This window comes from Thamnophis sirtalis, unplaced genomic scaffold, assembly GCF_051295495.1.
Source record: "Thamnophis sirtalis isolate CommonGarterSnake01/CBP01778 unplaced genomic scaffold, rThaSir2_p1.2 scaffold_5, whole genome shotgun sequence".
NCBI classification, from domain to species: Eukaryota; Metazoa; Chordata; class Lepidosauria; order Squamata; family Natricidae; genus Thamnophis; species Thamnophis sirtalis.
In genome coordinates this window covers 68,452,158-68,476,374 of record NW_028261385.1, presented here as the reverse complement: position 1 = coordinate 68,476,374, position 24,217 = coordinate 68,452,158, and the positions used below count along the sequence as shown (strand labels likewise).

Below are 24,217 nucleotides of genomic sequence, written 5' to 3'. Positions count from 1 at the left end.
GCCTTAGTTTTATACAGGCCATCTATGGAAAACATCATTGGTTTAGATTTTAGACCAGTCACATTCTGTTAACCCTAGGAAGAAGGAAATGACAAACGTTTCTGAAAATTCTGCAAGAAAACTTTCAGACAACATTGACTCAAAGGAGTAACCAAAAAAAACCTTACTTACAGTTTACATTAGAATCATGTGACTAGACCTAATTAATCTGATAACCTACAGGGAGATATAATTCACTAGATACTATTTCATTTTATGAACTTGCCACCCACAAATGTAGATACACACACATACACAACTTAATTAACAAATTATAATTAAGTATTTCATGTAAAGAATAAGAGCCAATTTAGGGGCTAAGGAGGCAGATTAGAAACTAGGAGGCTGTGTCTTCTAAGTCCTACCATAAGCATGAAACCAACTGAAAATCTTTGGGCCAGCTACTCTTTCTCAGCCCTAGGAAAGAAAATCAATGGCAAACAACTTCCGAACAATTCGACAAGAAAATGTCAGGTACTAGTTCAAGGAGTCCTGATCTGAATCTGCCCCTCCCCCAAATTGTAAAAAATGCCTTACCTTGGACATATTTCCATAGCATGAACATTTTAAATCATGTTTCGGTATCCACAATCAACTGCTGCAGTAGGAGAGCTCTATAAGCATATATTTTTGTATACCGTACAATATGGTGTGTAAATATTGTGCGCTAATGTTTGCACTACAGCTGAAGGGGCAAAAATCATAACTAATAATGACTGCTATTTTTGACTTGCTGATAAAGGAGACATTTCCAAACTTGGCATTATGTTCATATTTTGGGCTTCGGTTCCCACAATACTCACAAGTACTGCCAAATGGTCACACTGCCTGGGAAACCCTGGGAGCTGTAGTATAACAGAAGGCAAAGCTTCTGTTAAGCTTCAGTTAAGTTTCCTTAAGAAATCCTTTTCCTGGCTTCCCCATTTTGGATGGATGGATGGATGGATGGGAGGAAAGAAAGGAAGGAAGGAAAGAAGAAGGGAGGGAAGGAAGCAGGGAAGGAATGAAGGAATGAAGGAAGGAAGGAAGGAAAGAAAGAAAGAAAGAAAGAAAGAAAGAAAGAAAGAAAGAAAGAAAAAGAGGAAGGCAAGAAGGAGAAAGATCATAGGTTTATTTTGTTTAATTATTTATTCAACTTATATACTGTCCATCTAGACCAGTGATGGTGAACCTTTTAGACACCAAGTGCCCAAACTGCGTATGCGCGCATGCCCAAACTAAAAGATGTGTGCGTGCAGACGAACATGTGCATGCCAGCGAGAGGGCTCTCCGTGTCACCCCTGGCACGCTTGCCATCACGGATCTAGACTGTGGCTTACAATAATTAAAAAGCTGATAAAAAACATTAAAACATCAAAGGAATAAATAGCTTAAAATTGATCAAGATGGAGGAAAGTAGAAAAAGTAGGGGAAGGTGGGTTCTTATGTTAGTCTCTTAATCACCTACAGAATGATGCACCCCCACTGGGGCTCCAGGCCAGCTGGCAAAGCCAGGTCTTCAGGCCCTTTCAGAAGGGGTGTGTAGCTCTCACCTTGGGGAGGGGGGGCATAATGTTCCAAAGGGCAGAAGCCATGTAGAGAAGCTCTTCTCTGGGGCCCTTTAAACTGGAATTCCATGAACAATGGAGCCCATAGCATACCTTTTCTGCCAGAATGGGTGTGATGGGCCAATTTCTTTGGGGTGAGACAGTTCTTTTGATAGACTCATGCCATGAAGGGATTTAAAAGTAAAACCAAAACCTTGAATTGGACCCAGAAGCATACAGTTCTGCCATAACTGCTTGGGGGCAGGGGTGTTACTTTTGGGATGAATAGATAGCGAAACAGATTGATAGATGATCAATAAGCCAACATTAATTAGGCATGAAAGAAATCAATTAACTATATTAACTTTAGGTAAAACTCCATGGATTGATTTAAAACTCACATGGTTAATTGACTACGATGGCTTGAATTTCTCATTAAGTATACTGCAATTTGGAAAAAGCAATCACTGAGAAAAAGAAACATTTTCCTCAGTTTTCAGTAAAGAAATATTTTCCTTAGTTTTCAGTGGAGATATAGACCATATTTCCTCATCTCAAAAAAACAAAACCATAATCTGTTCTATCTCATGAAAGACCAAATGCTTCTTTGCACAAGGGAATTTCAAGCTACCTGTATCACAAAGATTGGTGCTTTAAAAAAGCAAACAATTCATAATTTGCTAACAGATTAATTGCAAGCAATTTTCGTTGATTAAACTATTTAATCAGTACAGGTAATTATTGTTGTGTATATTTCTAAAATTATTCAAAGTGCTTTAGACCGCAGTACCTCTGGGCTAGTCATGAAAGCAGCCCGACTTTATTGAGACTTTCACAGGGTCTGAGAGGGAAAAAGATGTTTTAAAGAGTCACATTAACCTTAATGAGTGGATTACTTAAATCACTGGCATCTATTTTCAGGCATGCACAAAAGCTTGGAAAACTATGGGGTTATTTTAATGAACATCAGAGAAGCACTGCAATTATGACACAGCCAAAAAATTTCCAAACCATTTTCAAATGGTTTATTAGAATCATTGACCAATGTTTTATTCAAATCTAACATTGTTAAGTACCAAGACAGTTAAGGACCAAAAAGTAAAGTACCTAAAGTATACCTTAAAAAGGTTTCAATGCCATCAGTAAAGTGGTGATGAATGCAATATTGGAAGACTTGAAAGACCAAGTTATAAATAGATCACCAAGATGAAAATCTATCTATGTGGTCACCATCAAGCCAAAAAATGACTTGGTCGCACATAATAAGTTGTTGGAAGCCACCTCCTCCTCTCCTAGAAGAATGAAATATTTTGAGGAATATTTTTAAAAAGGCAGGATAAAATATTTTCCTATTTTAAGGGAGGCAGAAATTCAGAGCCCCAGCTCCCTGCCTCCAAGGAGCAACTGAGCTGGGAAAGCTTTTAGAAATGCAGATTTGGTAACACATTACTCTCTGCAGTAAAATCTGAACAAAGGCAGATTAGCCCTCACCCAAGAGACCAAAACAGGGCAAAACCAGTAAGCCAAAATAGGAATTATTGCATCATCCTCAGAAACATCAACCAAACTTAGCTCAAACAAACACCTAGGATTTGTACTTTGCCTATAAAGCCAGCTATGACCCCTATGTGGCTGAATGGGAGTCTGACAACAGCCAATAGAATACATATTCTTACACAGGAACAGGAAGCTCAAGTGCAAAGCCCAAGAGAAGGTATAAAAACCTTTCACTCTCAACCCCATGTGGTCAGCTGCCCAGAATTACCCATGCGGTTCTGCTTCATCATTAAACCATCTTTCCAATCAGCCGCCAGCCTCCATTTTGTCTCCCGGCTTGGAACTGGATCTGGATATTTCTCTCAACAAAGTCAATTTTAAAAATCCACATAACATTTTAAAACTCTGAAGCTAGAGAGAATTAGGCATAGAAAACAACCTTTTTTCCATTTACTTGAATTTACTATCACCTTAATTAAGAATCAACTATTAGAATTTGATATTAAATATTAGATGTTATAAAAGTTATGCCAATGACTCATTCATGAAGCTATAATATTCAAAGTATTGGCAGCAACTGAGGCATCATGGCAGAGCTCATGGTGCCATGGCACCAATCTTCCATTGCAGGGTTCTCTGAACTGAAGCAAAGAAAACGAATATTGATTTGGACAAACATAGTTTTAACAGATTAATGCAGCCCAATGAGGATATTGTAAACTATCATAGAAGATGTAATAATTAAATCAAGGATATTGACATTAAAATTCTTCAGGTGACAAAAATGTTCATTATTTCTGAAGGAAGAAAGGATCATAAAGTAAGAAATATTAGAACTGAGGACATGAACAATTAACCAGTCAGACCTTAGCAACAGAATTTTTATGGATTCTAAGTGGGTCAAATTGGGATTTACAAAATCTAAAAATAAGGTGACTATGAGACAGGAATTTGAAAGAGAGGGAGCTGCATCAATAAAAGGGAACTGTGGGTTGTACACAGTTTTCATTAGTTGAATTTACAAATGACAAAGAATTATTGATGGGAAAACTGCTTCAAATTAACTTATTCACTATAAAACTAAATAAATTTTCTCACCCCTTGACTTTATAGAGGAAGCTATATTGTATATTCTTGGTAGCCTGGATCAGCAATAACTACAAAGATTCCATTTATCTCAAGCATAAGAGACACTTAGCTTTTCTTCAGAAGGTAGAAAAGGAATAAAAGGAAATGAGGAAGAGGATTCCATGAAAATATAGTCAACTTCCTAGGTATTTTTTTTTTAAATGCAATGCTTTATCAAAAGCAGCATTAAAGCAAACATTATTTCATTGGAAGATTGTCCTTTAGTTTTATAAGCTCCTTCTTTTTCAACCAGCCCCATGAGGCAAAGCATTACAAGTTCCATCTTACAGACTCAAGAGAACAAATGAGCTGTGCAGAGTACATGGCTGATGTGAGACTTGCAGTCAAACACAGCTCCAATCAATCACATCAACCTCTTGTGGCTTAAGAAGACAGAGCACAAATCCTTCATTCTATTCTCCTATATTTCTATTAAATCCTCCTCTTAAGTATTTTCTTTTCTGAAAGCTGCTGTGAATGTGGTCATTTCTTTAACTGCACAAAACATTTTCTGAAAACAAAGTTTCCCACAGAAATATTACATTTTTATTTATTTTTTACTGGCAGACATAACCAAATGCTTGCTCATTTTTCAAGCTTTGTGTTTTCCACACTTTGTCCACTTGAAATCCAATTCCTTCTGAACAGCCAGAGGATACTTCAAGAAAGAAATCTTATATGCTTTTCACTGACAGAAAAGGACTTAAAACAGCACAATCACCTATTATACTGCTGTAAGATTGATAACAATCTCAAGTGCATTTAGTTGCTTCCCCTTAGTTAAGCACGCTTTTAGATAGTGGAAGTGCCTTTCTTTCCTCTCCATCACCACCATCAAAAAGCTATGCAGAGAACAAAATCATACTAATGAGGAGGATTATGCAATTAAAATACACGGTAAAGTTCTGTTCGTCAATTACAAAAATCACGTCATCTTGCAATTCGACAGATCTCTGAAAAGAAGGTAGAGTTTCCTTCGTAACCAGATGTGATTGAATTTTAAGTCACAGCAGCTTAATTTCCTTATGAGACAGCAAACGTTTTGCAATCCTGCTGATGCATATTCTCTTCTCCCTCGCCTCCCTCCGAATTAACTGCAACAATAGAGCTGTTAAAAAAATAAATAAAAAAGCACCATCTTTGCCGATTGCTCCGTACCAACGGCGTGCTTACCTTCCTCGGGTTTAAAAAGCAGTTTTGCAATAGGAAAAGTGCAAAACTGCTTTAGGACTTTATTTCAGGATCTCCTTCCCATAGCAGCTTACTAGAAACCGAGCTCTTCACCATTTTTCTGATCACATGACCGATGCCCGTTCTAAATAAGGAAGATGATCACCTGCTTTTTGGATACCACGCTGTGGATATCCAATCAGCCATTCTAATAGGCACGCAAAGAACCCCAAAGCCAAACAGACTTATTAAGAATAACGGTTTTTTTTCCTTGCTTGGTGGCAAGAGCATTACTGTGAAAACCAAATAAAATAAATCTCATAATCAATTTAAAAGCAAGTTTGAAGCTGTGTATTGGATAGCTTTATGTAATCTACATCACTTAAATTGAATTTAAAGTCGTATAGTGGTGGAGAATTCTATTTAAAAAAATAAGGGGACAGATTCAATGAGTATCTTCAGGCAGAATAGAGAATTTTTACTGGGATCTGTAGGCAGAAGCCACTTTTTTCTGCATTATCCAATTAATTAAAAGGCTATTTCTTTTCCTTGAAAAGTATATTTAAATATGTGTCAGTGTGTAGAAAATAGCATTAAGAGATATGTAGTCATTTCCATGCAGGGCTTTATCATATTTGTCATATCAAAATTAGCCATCCTTAGTTGAGAGACTTCCTGGTGTGCTGAGGCTAAAATTCCTGCCAGTTGGTTAAAGTTTATCTCTATAGAGCAAGCTAGTTCCTGTTCAGTTCTCAGCTTTCAAAATTAAAATAATTTTATATTTCTTGGATTTTGACTGTAGCCAATATACACAATTATATTTTGGTTCCGTCCTGGGTAGCTGACCACATGGAATTAAGAATGTGGGGTTTTTATACTTTCTCTTGGGCTTTGAACTTGAACTTCCTGTGCAACATGTATTCTATTGGCTGTTGTAGAGGTCATAATTGACTGTATAAGTTGTCTGAGCTAAGATTGGTTGAAGCCTGGAGCTGATGCAATTGCTTGTTGAGCAATTCCTACTGTGGCTAAGGGCTAACCCTACCTTTGTTCAGACCTTGCTGCATGGAATTTGCTTATGAATAGAGCTATCTATCTCTTTATCTTTTAAGTGCTGATGTCTGCTGAGGGCTATTAAGAAAGGTAGGGATTATTAAGAGTGAGTTTACTTCCAGCCTCTTAATAAAAACACGTTTCTCCATTTCTAATCCAGGGAAATATAATATTCTGTCATTTTAATATTTCTCAAAATAATCCATTATCCTAGGAAAGGGATGGGTATTAGTTTTTGTTTGTTTGTTTGTTTGTTTGTTTGTATGTATGTATGTATGTATGTATGTGTATGTATGAATGTATGTATGTAAAAGAGTCCATGAGCAAATGAGATGTTAACTTTTATATGTTACATAGATTGTGTCAAATGATTTAAATTGATACGTTTATCTAAAACTAGTAATATAATGTTCTGAAATATTTGCTTAGATCTATAAAAACAAGAGGAGAGATAAAATTATTTGATAAAGTTAGCTATGTTTACATGGGGGGAAAATCACTCTAATAGACTAGGGTGAAGTGGTGCAGTTTATAAGGGGAAGGAGAAAAACCAAAAATGCAAATCTCATGACCACCTATTGTGGTCATGAGATTTGCAGCTAAGAGACACCTTCAAAAAGACAAACTAAAACATCTGCAATATATTTTGCAAGAATTGGATAGCATTCTGAGAAAAGGTATCAATGAGTAATGCACATAAGCATAGGACTAGAGGAAAAAGTTAAATCACAATTAACTTGTTATAGCAACTTTTCATACTCCAGTGAAATTAGGATCATTTCATGTTAATTATATCCACACAGGAAACACAGAACTGAAAATAACGGATACATAGGATTACTTCATCATTTTTTCCTCTGCAGTATTTCAGAAATGAGCCAGATCCTAGTTTGCCCAAGTTCTACCAAAGAATCTGTGAAGGTTGAGAACAAAGGTCAAGAACTCTGAAAAGAGCTATAGGTAGAACCACAATTGGGACCAACATCTAGGTCATTTAACACAGCAGTTGCTACGCGAAACCGTGACTGTGTTTATGCTCTTACTTCAACTTTCTTTTGCTTTGTAGACCTGCAAAGTCATAGATACTAGGACTAGTCACAGTTACTTTTTCCATCATCATTGTAACTGCAAATGGTATCTAAATGAAGCAGTAGCTGAAAGTGGACAGCCTATGTACAGGGTAGATTAAAAATATGGTGACAATATAAATGAGTAAGAAAGTTGATTTGAAAGGAACAAGGGAAAAGATTCAATCAATGTGATAAATGAGAAATGTCTTTTTTTAAAAGGCCCAGGGACAGGAGTGGGTAAGTGGACAATGGGACAATAGGAAGACGGTTGGAAACATTTTGTTCACTACAAACTTTGACATTTGATATCTTAAAAGTTAGATCAAAGTTGAGTATTGTTTTGAATGACAAATTAGATTTAAACTGTATTTATTAATTGATTTGATTTACATCCAGCCTTTCTAGCATGGAGTGCCTAAGACACACTTTAAACCAGATGATATGATATGATATATGATTATAATCCAAAACTGTAGATGTTTTCAGGCATGTGGACTGGCACAGCCTCTTTATGCATCTGTTAAAGTGAACTGAAGTGAACACCTTATGTCTTTTAATAATATTAAAATACAGGTACTACTAGGCTCCATCTGATTTTGGAATACCTATTATTTTCCTCCTACAGCATCAGTGGTGGGTTTCCATTTTTTTACTACCGGTTTGCTTGTGTGCGCTCACACGCAACACTTCTGCGCATGCAGAAAGTCAAAATCCTTTCAATACAGTCAGTACTAATCATCAATGCATATATTAATTGCATATCTTCTATTGCTGGATTGCTCTATACTGGATTGTTGCAATAGGAGAGGTTGGTAAAAGTTAGATATCTGCCTTGAATAAAAGGAAACTCTAATACTAATATATAAAATTTATCCACACCTTGCTTCTGGTGTGAGCAACCTTCTGAAATGTACCAATACATTCATCAATAATAAAATCAGCAATAACATTTATAGACCTTAACATTTATAGATCTGTTCCTACCCTACTATTCGATGGATATGTCTTGTATTGTCCACAGATGAAGTCTCATCTTCTGTTTTTTGTTCTTTAACCATGCTGTCTCCAAGAGGTTGTTGTGGATGATCATCCAATTCAACATCATTAGCAACCACTTGCAAGAAAGGAGCATCTGTTTTGGTATCACATGAAATCTTGTCCTGTTGTTCCCAGGCTTGGTAAGAGCTTTTATCTAGTGGAATTTCAGCTTGGGTTTCAGAGATCAGTTCCTGGCTTAAAACGTTGTCTAATTCTTTAATAGATTGTCTGCATAGTGACTCTATTGTGACTGGCTTACTACAATTATCTTCAGATGATACGTCATGCTCTCCATTTTGGCCTACTATAGTCCACTCCTGGTCTTGGATGCTGGGTGATTTCTTTTCACCTTCCCATTTTTGAGGCATGGCAGCAAAACTTTTCTCCTCTAGGTAAAAAGAGTCCCATTCATTCTCCAGAGTAGACTGTCCTTCACTTTCATTTATTATGGAGATTGACTGTAATGTATCCGAGGAGTCTGCTGAAAATGTTTCAAGAAAATCCATTTGTTCAGCAATTGCTGAAGGGACATTGCTTTCTTGGGTTACCAATAAGTCATTTGTCAAAGATACAGGTTCTTCACCGCTAATGAGGACATAGTCCATTTCTAAAGAAGACTGTTCTTCTGCTTCCTGTAATTGTCTATCTTCCTTTTCATCCTTTCTTGTCCTTTCTAGAAACCTGGTCTCTTTACTATCAAAATTAAATACATCACAGACAGCTTCTGAAATTAAACAAAAAAAAGTTTTAGTTAAAGCAGTCAATTCTTCCTGCTAATTTTAAACATGAAAATAGTTAGCTATTTGATTTGTATAGCCTCTCTTATTATTTCATTTTATGTTTTAATTAGAATAGTTTTTCATTTAAAATAAGTCATGCTAGACAATTCGCATCTGGAAAAGAATATTTTTACAGTATATGTATTGATTGTGAATATACATTTTTTAAGAAATAAAATATTCTTTAAAAATTCTTTTAAAAATAAATTACTTTTTTAAAAAGTATCTCCAGTTTTACATTATATTTGGAAGTTTTTGTAATTTATTTGTAAACCATTGCATGATTATAATATATGCAAAAAGATTGTATTTCCTTAGAAAAAAAAATTATATTAATAAATGTGCTAATTTTACTCACCGTTGTCTATGCTTATGCCTCCATCTGCTGGTGAATCAATATGAGTTGATTTTGCTTTGTATTCACATTTGTTCAAATCTTCTGTTAACTCAGGAATTACTTCAGAGTCCAGCAATAAAGAATCCCAGTTTTCAGAACTTTCTCTAGCCTTGCTATTTACATCATCAGATTTTTTTTCTAAAAGATTATTTTCATCTTCACTAGTTGGTGAATCAATAGTAGCTGAATATATTTTGTGCACAGGTTTCTTAAAAACACATGAGGGTTGCGATTTCTCATCAGATTCTAATAAAAACGACTCCCAGCCTTGATTTTCTTGATCTTCTGCAACCTTGTTTTTTAAATCGGTAGCTTTAGATTCCAAAATGTCAATTTCACTGCCTGCAACCGGAGATTCAATGTTACTTGAATCTGTTTCAAATTCAAATGCTTTCAAAGTACACGAAGATCCAGGAGTCCCATCAGATTCTAATAACAGGGATCCCCAACCCTGTTGAGAATATTCAGCAACATCATCTTTTATGATACTAGTGTTAGATCCTGAAATGTTCATGCCATCTTTTTGAAGAGTGTCCAAACCAAAAGGAGAAACAACTTCTAGTGTTAATTCTTTATGGGGTAATTCTATAAACTCTGCACTATAACTTTCTTGTGTATTTTGAAGATGTTGTAGACTATCTGCAGAATATTGTATTTCTGTATTATATAGGACCTCTTCTTCCTTTTCTTCTAATGAGTCTTGTGGTGATTGTTTCTTTGCAAGTGCTGGATGAATTTCGGTTTTCTCTGATTCGTCAATGGCTGTTAAAGGATTAGTTTCATTCAGCATCATACATTGGTTATTCATACTATACTCTTTTCCAGTATCATCAAGTGCAGTATGCACTGTTTCCAGCTGTTCAACTAGTCCTGTTACATGGCCAAAGGGTGAAAGTTGATCATTTTCTTCTAAGGAGTCTTGTGGTGATTGTTTCTTTGTAAGTGTTGGATGAATGTCGGTTTTCTCTGATTCGTCAGTAACTGTTAAAAGATTAGTTTCATTCAGCATCATACATTGGTTATTCATACTATACTCTTTTCCAGTATCATCAAGTGCAGTATGCACTGTTTCCAGCTGCTCAACTAGTCCTGTTACATGGCCAAGGGGTGAAAGTTGATCATTTTCTTCTAATGAGTCTTGTGGTGATTGTTTCTTTGTAAGTGTTGGATGAATTTCGGTTTTCTCTGATTCGTCAATGACTGTTAAAGGATTAGTTTCATTCAGCATCATACATTGGTTATACATACTATACTCTTTTCCAGTATCATCAAGTGCAGTATGCACTGTTTCCAGCTGTTCAACTAGTCCTGTTACATGGCCAAAGGGTGAAAGTTGATCATTTCTAGGAAAATTATCATACATAAAATTATCTGTGGCCGAAACCGATTCCTGAGTAATATTTTCTTTTTCAACTTCAGATAGGTTGTCATTTGGAGATGTTCCTTGGTAGATTGTCTCATACTTATTTGAAAGACATGAGTCGTTTTCTTCAGGACATAATTCCATTCTGTCCATTGCCAGTTGCTGATTAAAATGAAAATCAGTGTCTTTTAACAAGATGGGGGACATCACACCAAGCTCCTCATGCTCAGATAGGACAGAGGTTTGTGCATATGTTTCCTTGCTTTCATACTGGCAAACGTCAGGACTGCTTGAGGCCTGCAAACTGCTGTCTTGATCAAAGTGATTTAATATATCTGGATTTTCTTTGCTAGTTTTCAAAATGAAGGGCTGGTCTACATCAGTCCACAAATCTGGATCAATACTAAATATCTGGCAGTTTCCTGGAGTGCTGTTCTGTAATATGTCAGGAACAAATGGATTTCCTTGGGCAATTCTTTCTTCAGTAGGTGTTGAGCTCAAAGATTTTGTTAAAGATTGTGAAGGATCAGATGGAGATGTGTTAACAGTCTCTGGCTGCATTTCACTGTACTGATTTATTATTCTGGGGACAAATTTATTTCTAGTTATCAGATTTGGATCAAGTTTTAGATCTTCCTGAGCAACAGCATTTAACAGGCTTGTCTGCCAGTCTTCTGGAGCAGTTTGTTTAACAGTGTTAAGGGATGTATCTTGTCTTCTCTCTGTTTCATCAATATGTGACCATGGTAGTCCATCATATTCTCCAATGTTTGCACACGCTTGATCTGATCCTTCATACCAATGAGTCAGTACAGGTTCCTCATTTTTATATTCAGGTATATTGTTACATTGTGTAGATTCTTCTTCATATGTGGAAGTAGCTGTAAGATTTGGTTCTTCAACATTTTCATTTATTTTTGGATTTACTGCCCATGTATTATCAGGGATAACTCCTGCATAGTTTCTTCGTAAATCATTCCTTGAATTAAATCCAAGTGAACTCTCATTTTGTTTTTCCAAATTCCACCATTCAAATGTATCATCTGGAAATCCAAAACATTCTTCTATGGATTTTTTATTTTTATCTAATGCACTTTTTGCACTATCTTGCAACAGAATGTCCCAGGCATCTAAATTATTTGGACTATAAATTTCTTCATTGTTTAAAGCAGATGTTTGTTCAATGTGATTAGGTACATCTTCCTGATCTATTTCCCTTTCTATAAAATATTCAGATGTTTCATGGGCATAGTTTTCTGTTATAATATTAACATCTTCAGAGATTTCATTTAATGCATCCGGGTGAACATTTTCCTTCAACTTAGGTTGACCATTTGAATTTTTTGAACCAACTATAAGATTGGTTTCATGGAAATGCAAAGATTCATTCTCTCTCGTAGCATCCCCCAATTTGTCAGAGTCTAAATCTGACTCTATTCCTCCCTGATGTATATTTGAACATTCTGAAACTTCATCTGTCCCAGGACTTGATAACGAAGATGTATCATCATCATCCACATGAGCATTCCAAAGAACTAAATCTTTAGGTACTTTGTGATCAGTGTTTGTTTCGGAATCTTCTTGGCTTTTATTTTCAAGGAATTCCTTTCCAGATTCATCTATTTTGATATCATTTGTAACGTCCCATATACCTTCATTCTGAGTATTGCTTCCTTGAAAATTCTGCCTGGTATGTATATTAGTTAAAGAATCACTTATATCTGGGCTGGTTGGACCTGAGTATATATCATTATTAATGGACCCACCACTGCTATTATCTTCCTCACCAGTAATTTTGAGGGATGTATTTGCAGGGGAGTTACTTGATCCTTCTGACATTTCATTCTTCATGTGGCTTAATCCAGCAAACTGCATTTCTTCACTCACTGATGTATTCCAAGCATCAAGGATTTGGGACAATTCATGATGCAGTATAATATCAATACATTTTTCATGAGTGAACTCATTTTCACTCTCCACACTTTCAGGAGTTTCACTTAATTCAGAAGAATCAGTTTTATACGGTAATAAAGTACTTGGTTGTGGCTTATCTGTTGTATCCAGGGGTTCAATATCTTCTGTGTACAGATTCTGTGAAATTCCTTGACTTTCATCATTTGAAGTTGTGTCTTCAATGTCCAACATTTCTGAAATGTCTCCACAACTCTCCAATTCAAATTTATCAGTGTTCAAGTTAGAAGTTGACTCTTCCCCTGTTGATGGTTGTTCTTCAGCAAAAAAAAGATTTGATTGTTCTGACTCTGAAGCATTCATTTCTGAGCTATTAATCATGTTTTCATTTTCAACCATCATTGGAAAATGGTTCCTTTGATTGCATTCTTCTCTGGGAGAAATTGAAGAGGGACTTTCCATGTCAGGAATATTTTGTTCAAATAGATCTTTATCAAAAGGTTTAGAAACTAGTGTAGACACTCCTCCTGAATGGTAGTTTGGATATTCAGTCATGTTAAAATGATCCAAATTATCATTATCTTCCTTGGGAGACGTAATGACATGTTTTGCATTACTGTCTTGGGTTATGTCATTCTTTTTCTCTGTGATAAGATGAGTCCAATTGGAAAATGGTATATTTACTTCTGGTGGTTCTGCTGCTACTTCTTCCAGACTTTCACTAGTTATTGTTTTTTCTGGCGAACTGGGATAATCAGAAATTGTTCTGCTTTCTTCTGAACTATTAACATATGAAAGAGGTAGTAAAAGTGACAATGGCATGTCATTTTGCATTGTTTCATTTCTAATATCATTAAGAGGGAATGATCCTACAATAGTTTTATTTTCAATGACTTCTAGTGTTGAGGAATAAGTTAAGCTGTTATCCTCCAATGCAACTTTTTGATCGTGCTGAAGATGCTCAACCTTTTGGTCAAATTGCTTATTCAGAAGTTTACTTTCTTGATCTGATTGATTGTTTTGTCTAAGTTGATAATTAACTAAAATGTCATTTTCTGTACCATTTGATTCAAAACAAGGAGATCCTATGTCTTCAAAAATGATTTCATTATTCCTCTCACCATTTTCTTCTGTTGTGCACACGATACTACTTAGAGGGGAATTATTATCTTTTTGTGCAGGGATCAACATCATTCCACTATTTTCAGAAGGACTACTGTCATCAACATCATAGTCACCTGAAAAAAGTTCTGCAACTTTTTGTTCTGAATCATATACAACAGCATTTTTTATAATAAGGTCCGAAGGTTCAACTTCTACTTTTTTTTCATTATTAAGGGTTGGTTTCCAAGCTTCGCTGTAATCAGATGAACATACAGGAAATGTTTGTGGCAATGATTTATTATCTGATAAATCATATATTTCTGTTCCAGTTTCATCTGAATTTGAGTTTCTTATTTGATCAAAGATTGGCTTTCCCTCAGAATATTTGTCTTCACTTTCTTTTTCATCTGCAACACCTGTGGGTGACACATATGAATCAGATGTTGAATAGTTTGTATCTGGTGGAGAAACAATCAGATCTTCACCTGTATTTGATGTAAAAAATTCTGGATCTTTGTATGACAGGAAGGGATCTTCCCAAGAGCCAAGGTTTCCAAGCATATCTTTCCTGATGTTTGAATCACAGGGATCCCATTCAGTGGTATTGTCAGACTTGGTGTTACTATGATTTTCTTTAACATCTTTCTGCATTATGCCAAAACTAGATTTTGCATTTTTATATGCTGTGTGATTTTCTAATGAGCTATCTTGCCTGTTGTTATGAAAATTTAAATCAATTTGATTTTTTGGATTTTCACTTAAATTATCTACAGAGAATTCCAGCAAAGATTTAGACGTAGAATATTTATCAAAATTTTGCGAAAAGTGATCAAATTCCACTTGAGGAACATTCCATGGATGTTCTGTGGATTTTGAGATATCATGATCAAACTCTGCCCAAACATTAGGCAAGTTTGTCTTTATATGTCCACTATTATTCCACTCTCCACAAGCTGGTTGACTGGAGTTCCACACATTAGCAAATTCTTCTATTTGCTGTTTATCATCTTTCTGTTGATACTCCAAAGTATTTTGGGCAGGGCTAAATGGTTTTTTCCAAGTATCTGTTCTAGAAAATTCCATATGTTTTGGTTGCTTTTGTATACATGCTGAATCTGATGCTCTTCTATCAGTTTGCTGTCTCAGTAACATATTTACTTTATAATCTTTCCATGAATCAGGACTCTGAAATACAGATTCTGGCTCAGTTGAATTCCATGTATCAACATTTTTGGAATCTAATTCAAAACCATCCCACCAGCTCCCATATCTAATGTGAGAATGAGGATTTTTAACGTGATCAATTTCATTAATTCTTTCAATTATATCTTGTGGATAAAATAAAGGTGGCCCACTATCTAAAGGTGATGTTTCTACAAGGCTATTCATTGGGGTTGGTGGAGTTCTTCTTTCACCATTTTTCAAGATTTCTGTACAAGAGGAAAATTCATTTTCCAAGTCAACCAAATTTGATTTATTATCAGAGAAACTTCTATGATTTTCTTCTTGGTGGCCAGATTCATTCAATGTTACTATATCATCCTCCTCATTTCTTCTTCGAAAGTCTATTGAATAACTTGCAATATCACATTCCGATAGATTTGTCTTGTCATCTGCTTTTGAACTAGCTGACAACTGTTCTTCTGATGAACCACTGTCATGGGAGAAATCATCCACAGAACAGCCCGCCAAATGTGAAGACAATGTCTCAACTGATGGCATAGGTGCTAAGTCAAAATTGAAAAGATCATAATTGTCACTGCTATTTCTAGATGGAGGCTTTTCTTCTTCAGCAACTGCTCCTTCAGGAATCGGACTATAAGAGTCAAATCCAGAAAGAAAACTGTGATGAGATGCACCCCCTTCTGCTACTGGACTATCATCACTAAGAAAAACGGAGCTCTCCTTAGATGATCTGCTGCTTCTAATAGTAGCAAGACCACTGTCAGGACTCACAAGATCTATGTTAACATCCGCATGGGCTTGCACTGATCCATTATGATCTTGAGGGTTTTCTATAAAGTTCACAACATTTGGTTGTGGTTCAATGTCTGAACCATATAGTTCCATAATACCAGAAGAACCTTGAGAAAGTGGAGCACTTCCAGCCACAGCTTCAGTGGAAGATGTTCTACTATTTGGTGCCATTTCGGGATGTCTTCTGCTGATAACATCTTTCATTAGCAAAAAAATTTCATCACCATTTGCTACGTAATTCTCTTGCTGGTAAATAAGAAGTTGGTCACATCCATATTCCATAGGATCCAGTTCCAGGCATGGATTCTGACACTCTTCTAATTCGCAGCAAATCTATTAAAGAAAAAAAAAACACCAGTGTTTTGTTTGAGCAACTGTACATAATGAAAGTAAGTTTAGTAAAAATTAATACTGATTTAGTAATTCTACTTCTTTTTACTTTGTAATGTTTTTCATGTTCTAATATACTCTGAGCAAGTGTATTCTGCTTAAGCAACAGGAACCTAAGGGAAATAAAACTTTAGCATATGGGTATCAGAGAGTCTAATATTACTGATCTTGGTCCCTAATATTCCTCTCTCTTTAGAAGAACTGAAAATATTGTTATGCAGTATTCTCAGTCTTATTTAGAAGAACTAGATATAATAATAGCCATCCACCTTTCGCAGAATTCACCAGAATCTTACCATATTAGAATGGGGGCAAATACTGGGGAAGGAAGCATTGCACTAATATATATCTATGGTTTGATGGGGGCTCAGTTCAGTTATTGCTAATCGCTGCCTAATAAACTTATGTGGGACTTGAGGCATAGACTGCTAGAGCATTTCAATATCATTCTAAAGCAAAAGCCAATGAAATGCTTAAGAAAAAAATTAATTTCAACATTGGGTTTATTTAATTACTAATTAGTCCTCTAATTAATAGACCATGAAATATGTACTCTGATAAAGAGTTCATAATGCAAACATTAGTGACATTTCCATCATTCCTACATGACTTAATTATGCTATTAAAATATTTATCTAATAATAATAATAATAATACCCTATAAATATACAAGTCAGATGTGCTGGAATTATGAGTCCCAGGATTCCTAATTGCATGGCCAATTTTAGACAGGCTAATCATATTCTTTCCCTAGTGGGAATAAACATTTGACCACAGCAGTGGTTAATAATAATATTTGAAGTATGTTAATTTATTCTTCAGAAGAGGAATAGATTTTTGTATATATTTTTTTAATTTCAAAGTGAATTGCCAAAAAAAGTATATAAGCACTGTAGTCCTCACTTACCGACTACTCATTCAATGGCCATTCAAAGTTACAGAAATTGTGCAGAAAAAGGAGATTTATGACTGGTACTCAAAGGTGCAATTATTGTAACTTTCTCATAGTCACATGGTTATGATTCGGGTGCTTGGCAACCAGTAAGTTCCTACAACAGTTGTAGCATCTGACAGTCACATGATCATCCTTTGAAACCTTAAGAGCTGACTTCTAACAAACAAAGTTTATGGGGAAGCTGGCAGGAAGTTGCAAGTCAAGGTCATATGAGATTACTCTTAATATGACTTTTCACTTTACAATTGCGTTGCTTAGTGGTCAATGAGTGAGAACTACCTATAGAGCAGGCCTATCAAACTGGCAACCCGTGGGTTGGATACGGCCTGCACAGGCCCACCCACCCTGGCTCCGCAAAGGCAAAAAACATTGTGATATGTCATGACATGGCCTGAGATGTGATCAGGCTTGACACCCCTGCTATAGAGCATAAAATAATGGACAATTTCAAAGATAAAGTCAGCAGGACAATTCCACTCCTCCACTCTCACATATAGGAGTATATCCAAATTGTCTGATGGACAATTTGGATATACCATCACCACCATTCATCACCACCAGATAGATTCTTTCTATGATACAGTGTCACATTAATTCATATTAACAAGTTTATTCATATTAACAATATATTAACATAAGAACAAAATCGAAGTAGACTCTTTAAAAGGACTAATTTCAATAGACTTAGAGAGAGCTTGGGAAGGAATCCATGGATGAGAATCGTCAAGGAGAAAACAACCCAAGAAGCTTGGGAAACTTTGAAAAGTAAGATTATAAAAGCACAGTCTAGTACAATACCAATGAAGAAGAAAAATAACAGCTTTCAAAAGAAACCAGTACGGGTGCATAAAGAACTGCCTGACAAATGTCTTTACACAAAAGGAAAAATCAGTCCAACCTATCAAAAACAGTACGGTAAAAAACAGATTAGGAACACAAGTTAAAACAAGGGGGGGGGGAATGGTAAGTAAGAATCTGTCCATCCTAGACAAGTTCAAATCACCAGGACCAGATGGAGCCAAGGTGGTGCAGTGGTTAAATGCAGCACTGCAGGCTACTGCTAGATCAGCAGGTCAGCGGTTCAAATCTCACCGGCTCAGGGTTGACTCAGCCTTCCATCCTTCCGAGGTGGGTAAAATGAGGACCCAGACTGTTGGGGGCAATATGCTGACTCTCTGTAAACCGCTCAGAGAGGCCTGAAAGGCCTATGAAGCGGTATATAAGTCTACTGCTATTGCTATTGATTACATCCCAAGATTCTAAAGGAACTGGCAAATGTGATCTCAGAATCACTGAACTATATCTTTCAAAGATCTTGGATTATCAGGGAACTGCCAGAGGACCGGAAAAGAGTTGATGTAGTTACCATCTTCAAAAAAGGGGGCACAAAACCAGGGAAGATTCTGGAAAAGATAATCAAGCAATAAATCAGAGAACACCTAGAGGTAAAGTCATAACCAAAAGGCAACATGGATTTGTCAAAAACAGATCATTGCATTCTTTGACAAAGTGACAAAATTAGTGGATCAGAAGAATGATGTGGATATAATTTACTTGGACTTCAGTAAGGCATTTGATAAAGTACATCACAACTTACTACTTGATAAGATAGAAAAATATGTTAGACAGCATCAACACCAGATGGATTCGTAAGTGGCTGACCAATTGCACTCAAAGTGTAGTACTCAATGGAACTGCATCTACATGGAGGGAAGTTCACAATGGGGTATCCCAAGGCTCTGTTTTAGGCCCAGTACTCTTCAACATCTTCAGCAATGTTTTGGATGAGGGGATAGATGGGGAATTCATATTTGCAGATGACATCAAGCTGGCAGGAAGAGCCAACACTCCAGAAGATAGGCTTAAGATACAGAAGAACCATGACAAACTTGAACATAGGGTACTATCTAACAAAATGAAAAGTAAGGTTTATATTTAGGTAAAAATCAAATGCACAGGTATAATGTAGGGGATATTAGGCTCAATAGGCTCAATAGTAGTAACTGTGAAAGGAATATTGGAGTGCTAGTGGACAATCACTTGAATATAAGCCAGCAGCTGTCAGAAAGCCAACAAAGTTCTAGACTGTATTAACAGAGGGATAGAATCAAGATCAAGTGAAGTATGAGTACCACTTTATAATTCCTTGGTAAAACTACCCTTGGAATACTGCATCCGGTTTTGGTTGCCACAATGTAAAAAAGATGTTGAGACTCTAGAAAGAGTGCAAAGAAGAAGAACAAAGATAATTAGGGGACTGGAGACTAAAACATATGAAGAACGGTTGTTGGAATTTGGTATGTGTAGTTTAATTAAAAGAAGGACTAAGTGACATGATAGCAGTGTTCCAATATCTCAGGGATTGCCACAAAGAAGAGGGATTCAAGCTACTCTCCAAAGCACCTGAAGGCAGGACAGGAAGCAATAGATGGAAACTAATCAAGAGGAGAAACAACTTAGAAATAAAGAGAAATTTCTTGATATTTAGAACAATGAATCAGTGGAACAACTTGCCTCCAGAAATTGTGAATGCTTCAACACTGGAAGTTTTTAAGAAGAAACTGGACAACCATTTTTCTGAAATGGTATAGAACCGTGATGGCAAACCTATGGAACATGTGCCAGAGGTAGCACACAGAGTCAAATGCAAGCCATCACCCCATGTCAGCTCTGCTACGCATGCGCACGCGTCTCCCACCACCCAGCTGGTCTTTGGGTCTTGATCGTGCATAGCGGGGAGGCGGGGTGCATGTGGGGCTGGGGCGCATGTGGGGGAGTCACACATGCATTGTATTTTGTGGGTGCACGCACACGCGCACTTTGGACAGTCAGTCCGGAAAAGGTTAGCCATCATTGGTATAGAGTTTTCTGCCTGAGCAGGAGATTGGACTGGAAGACCTCCAAAGAGTCTCTTCCAACTCTGTTGTTCTATTATATTCTTACATAATACTTATATAACATTCATACATACAAACAAAAATAACCTTTTCCACCTGAATTTAGAAAATTATTTCTATAACTTTATCACAAGATAGACTTTAAGATTAAATATAACTGTAAGAAAATATATTTTAAATTTAAATATAACAAAATTAGCAAATAAGGAACAGTAAATAGTATAATATACTGTAAAGAACACTAGAGTAGGGGACATTCTAGGACATGGAGAAGAAGCATATCTTTTCTTCAACCAAAACAATAAATACAAATATGCTTTGATTTAAAAAATCAATTATTGTGGTGTGAACTTTAGATAGCAAAATATACAGAAACTGGGTTATTTTTAATATATAGTATTAATGAATATTCTATTTAAATATGCAAATTTAAAAACTATACTGAGAAATCCATGCACATTCATGATTTAGGTGTTAAATGAAAATAATGACATAAAACTATTAAAAGAGAGTTCAGTTTTAAAAATTTAGAATTTCTTTTCTTCTCTAATTTTCCTATCAAATAACCATATAATGATGTTTTATTGTTCTCAGATCATTGTAGAAGCTTCTGTTCTATTCTTGCAATATTTTTTAAGAATTTAACATCCTGTATTATTAAAAAATAATGGCAAAATGTGATGTAATATTGCATCCTCTATGACAATGCCAGTTTTTATATTATTTCGTTCTCTTTCCAGAATACATACCTGATTTCCCAGTTCCATATTTTCTGAATAAACTGCTATTTGCTTTTTTTCTTGTCCTTCTGATAAGTAGCTGGCCGAAATGACAAGGACATCAAAACCATATTTATCTACAAATGCTTTCAGGTCTTCATTGATATTTCTGTGAAACAGATAATCCTGTAATATGACAAATCAACTATTTATTGAAGAAAGTAATTGAATTAACAACTGACACTGTCATGTCCATACATACAAAGTGATATTTTAAGTCATTTGAAAACCTGGATTAATGATAGGTCTCTCAAGTTTTTCTTAGGATGCAATTTTCAGAAAAAATAAAAGCATCTTGGGCCATGCAAAATATTAATTGGGAGTATGATATGATGATGATCGAGCCAGAGCTTTCAAACATTAATAATCTGAGGTAAACATGAACTCAGTTGCATTATTCTGACAATCCCTCTTCTGCACTGCCCTCTCAAACTATTCTCCCAGGTCATTTATTCGAGCACATTGACCTATGGAAGAGTTTCTTTAAAAAAAAATCTGTTTCTCTTTATGGAAATCCTCAGTTTTTATTTTAATCCTATAGCCATTATTAAAATCTGTTTTGGGTTTATTGGGCTTACAATAAATAAGAAATGCTGTCAAACATATTTCATCATAAATAATACATGTAATGGATTAATATATAATAAAAATTACTGTTAATATTTGTTAATAATAATTGTTACTAACTTAACAGCTGCAATGATTCTCATAGCAACTGTGACAAGAAAGGTCATAAAATGGGGTAAAACCCACTTAACAAATGTCTTAGCAACATAAATTTTGGGTTCAATTGTAGGCGTAAGTCAAGGACTGCTACATTAGCTGTATACCCCCAAGAGTTGAGACAGGGATAAGCCAATAAATAAAAACATACATATATTCAAACAATCTAATATGCAGAGCTCTTAGTGTTGACGGTTGTTCAATATACTGTTTTGACTAGTAGATATAGTATGCTAAATATAACCATTGACATTTCATGCTTCATATTTCCAATAAATTCCATATTTTAATTTAACTTCTTTCAAATTTAGAAGTCAAATTTCAATTAGATAATGTCTTAAAACTGAGTTTCAATAACTCTAGATTAAATTTTAAATCATTCACCCACATACTGAAACCCAAATATGTAATAAGTTACAGTCACATTTTATTTCTAGATAGTTTAAGAGCGAAATCTACTTAAATTCCTTGAATCATAAATAATTTCAATTTGCTTTGCCACTCCTAAGCTCTTTAGACAAAAAATATGGAACTAATCCTACTTTAAAAAAAATACTGGCTATTTCCATTCTTTTGTGTGCGATACCTTGGGCTGCCATTATTTTCATAAGAATAAGTCCCTTAAATTATGCTCAGAAGCAATATGGTAATTTGCATTTTTTTGTTATTTTATCCTGTAAAAACCTTCGTATGTTTAAAATACTTAAAGGACAGGAAAAAAATCCTACTAACTTGCAATTCAAGTACAACACAGAGATATAGAGGTGCAGGAAGAAAATATACACTCAAATATATTGTCATTTTTTGTGAGAGAAATCTGTGGTAAACCTGCATAATTAAAAATATCACCATTTTAAGCACAGGACTAAAATGAAATTTATTTTGTTTTTGTCCTTCTCAATAGTTAGAATACTTTCTGATTGATGGCATATGACAGTTGATTACTCAAGTGAGCCCTGTGTAAATGTTCATTGTTCATACATCAGACTCTCTGGAGAAACTAACTGTGTCAATATTAACCTGCCCAAATTAAAAATAAGATGTCTTTTTTGTTCTTCTTGCATGGGGAGCACAATATGGCTTTTGTCAGAGGCGCTCCATCATTTTGGCTCAAAGAAACTGTCACTACAGTGTGGGATTTGTTATTCATGGCCAGATATCCTGATGGGTCTAATGAAGCCTTTCTGCTGACAACTCATTTGCTAAAAATATCCAACTATCGCAAAGTATAAATGAGGAATATATTTCTTTCCTCGTTACTCTGCATTTCCCCCATATTGACAATTATGTCATGATCTTCAAGCTGGAATAAACTCAACTCTGCTCAGTAGCAGAAAGGTGAACAGCTTCTTCATGGACAATGCTTCAGTTTGCTCTTTTCTTTTTATAAACTCATGGGCAAACTTCATGACATCTTTAAATTGCAATATAATAGAGTAAACAACAGTGTTTTCGCACACATGCCGTGCCAACAGCCTGTGTGCTGTTTGTTGAAAAATGTGTGCTAATTACTCCAAACCCCCCTCCTGAACCCCGATATGGATGACTTTTTGATAAAAGTTTTCAGGTAATAATAATAATACTGACTTGCTTTGTTGTGAAAACAAAAGGGAGCTGATACTGATCCTCCCAGACTCCAGTCTTCTTATTATAGTTTTCTTTCTAGAAAGGTATATTATCTGCATTCTCATTGGATGCCTATTTTATCTAGTTTCCTACAGTTGTTGAAACCACGGTCTTTTTTTTTTTTTTTTTTTTTTTGCAACCAGTTAAGGCAAAGTAATTGGTTAACAGTACGGTAAAGACAAAAATACCCACAATTTAAGTTTGATTCCTGATGATTACATGAATATATTCACGCAGCTTTCTTGGTAACAATACAAAAATCTTAAATCATTTTCTTCTTTCAAGGTATTTTTAACCTGAAAGATCCTTGGTTCTCTCTGAGCTTAGCTGTTTTCTTACAGATGTTTCATTACTCAAACTAGGTAACATAATCAGTGCTCATCAACACTGATGATGTTACCTAGTCTAGTTTCTCCATAAGGTAAAGATAAAAGTTCCCTTTGCACATATGGGCTAGTTATTCCCAACTCTAGGGGACAGTGTTCATCTCTGTTTGAAAGTTGAAGAGTCAGTGCTGTCCGAAGACCTCTCTGTGATCTCTGTGGTCAACCCTGTGACCAATTGGTTCATCCTTTGAGAGAAAGGTAATGCAGCCTGATGTGACCAGAATGATCTTTTAGGATGACTAATTTTATCCAATGCTAGAAAGTCCCATGATCATCTATGGAGAGTATATATAATAAATAAATAAATGATTGTAGTGGCAAATGAAGTTCAATAATATCAATATTTATTTACCTAAAAAGATATACAGAACGACCAAGGATAAGCAAAAAGAAAAAGTAGTGGGAAGAA

At 35.5% G+C, this 24,217-nt stretch overlaps 1 protein-coding gene across 3 annotated transcripts in view; it reads right to left on the bottom strand.

Moving 5' to 3' along the window:
- The window catches only part of PRUNE2 (prune homolog 2 with BCH domain), a 96,582-nt gene that overhangs the window by 23,353 nt on the left and 49,012 nt on the right, over nt 1–24,217 (bottom strand). For all 3 annotated transcript variants that reach the window (XM_087715969.1, XM_087715970.1, XM_087715971.1), the window contains exons 7-9: nt 21,044–21,199; nt 9,659–16,385; nt 8,468–9,245 (exon numbers count right to left, since the gene is read on the bottom strand). In XM_087715969.1, the coding sequence (XP_087572095.1) occupies nt 8,468–9,245; nt 9,659–16,385; nt 21,044–21,199 (7,661 nt within the window). The remainder of the gene's footprint in view (nt 1–8,467; nt 9,246–9,658; nt 16,386–21,043; nt 21,200–24,217) is intronic.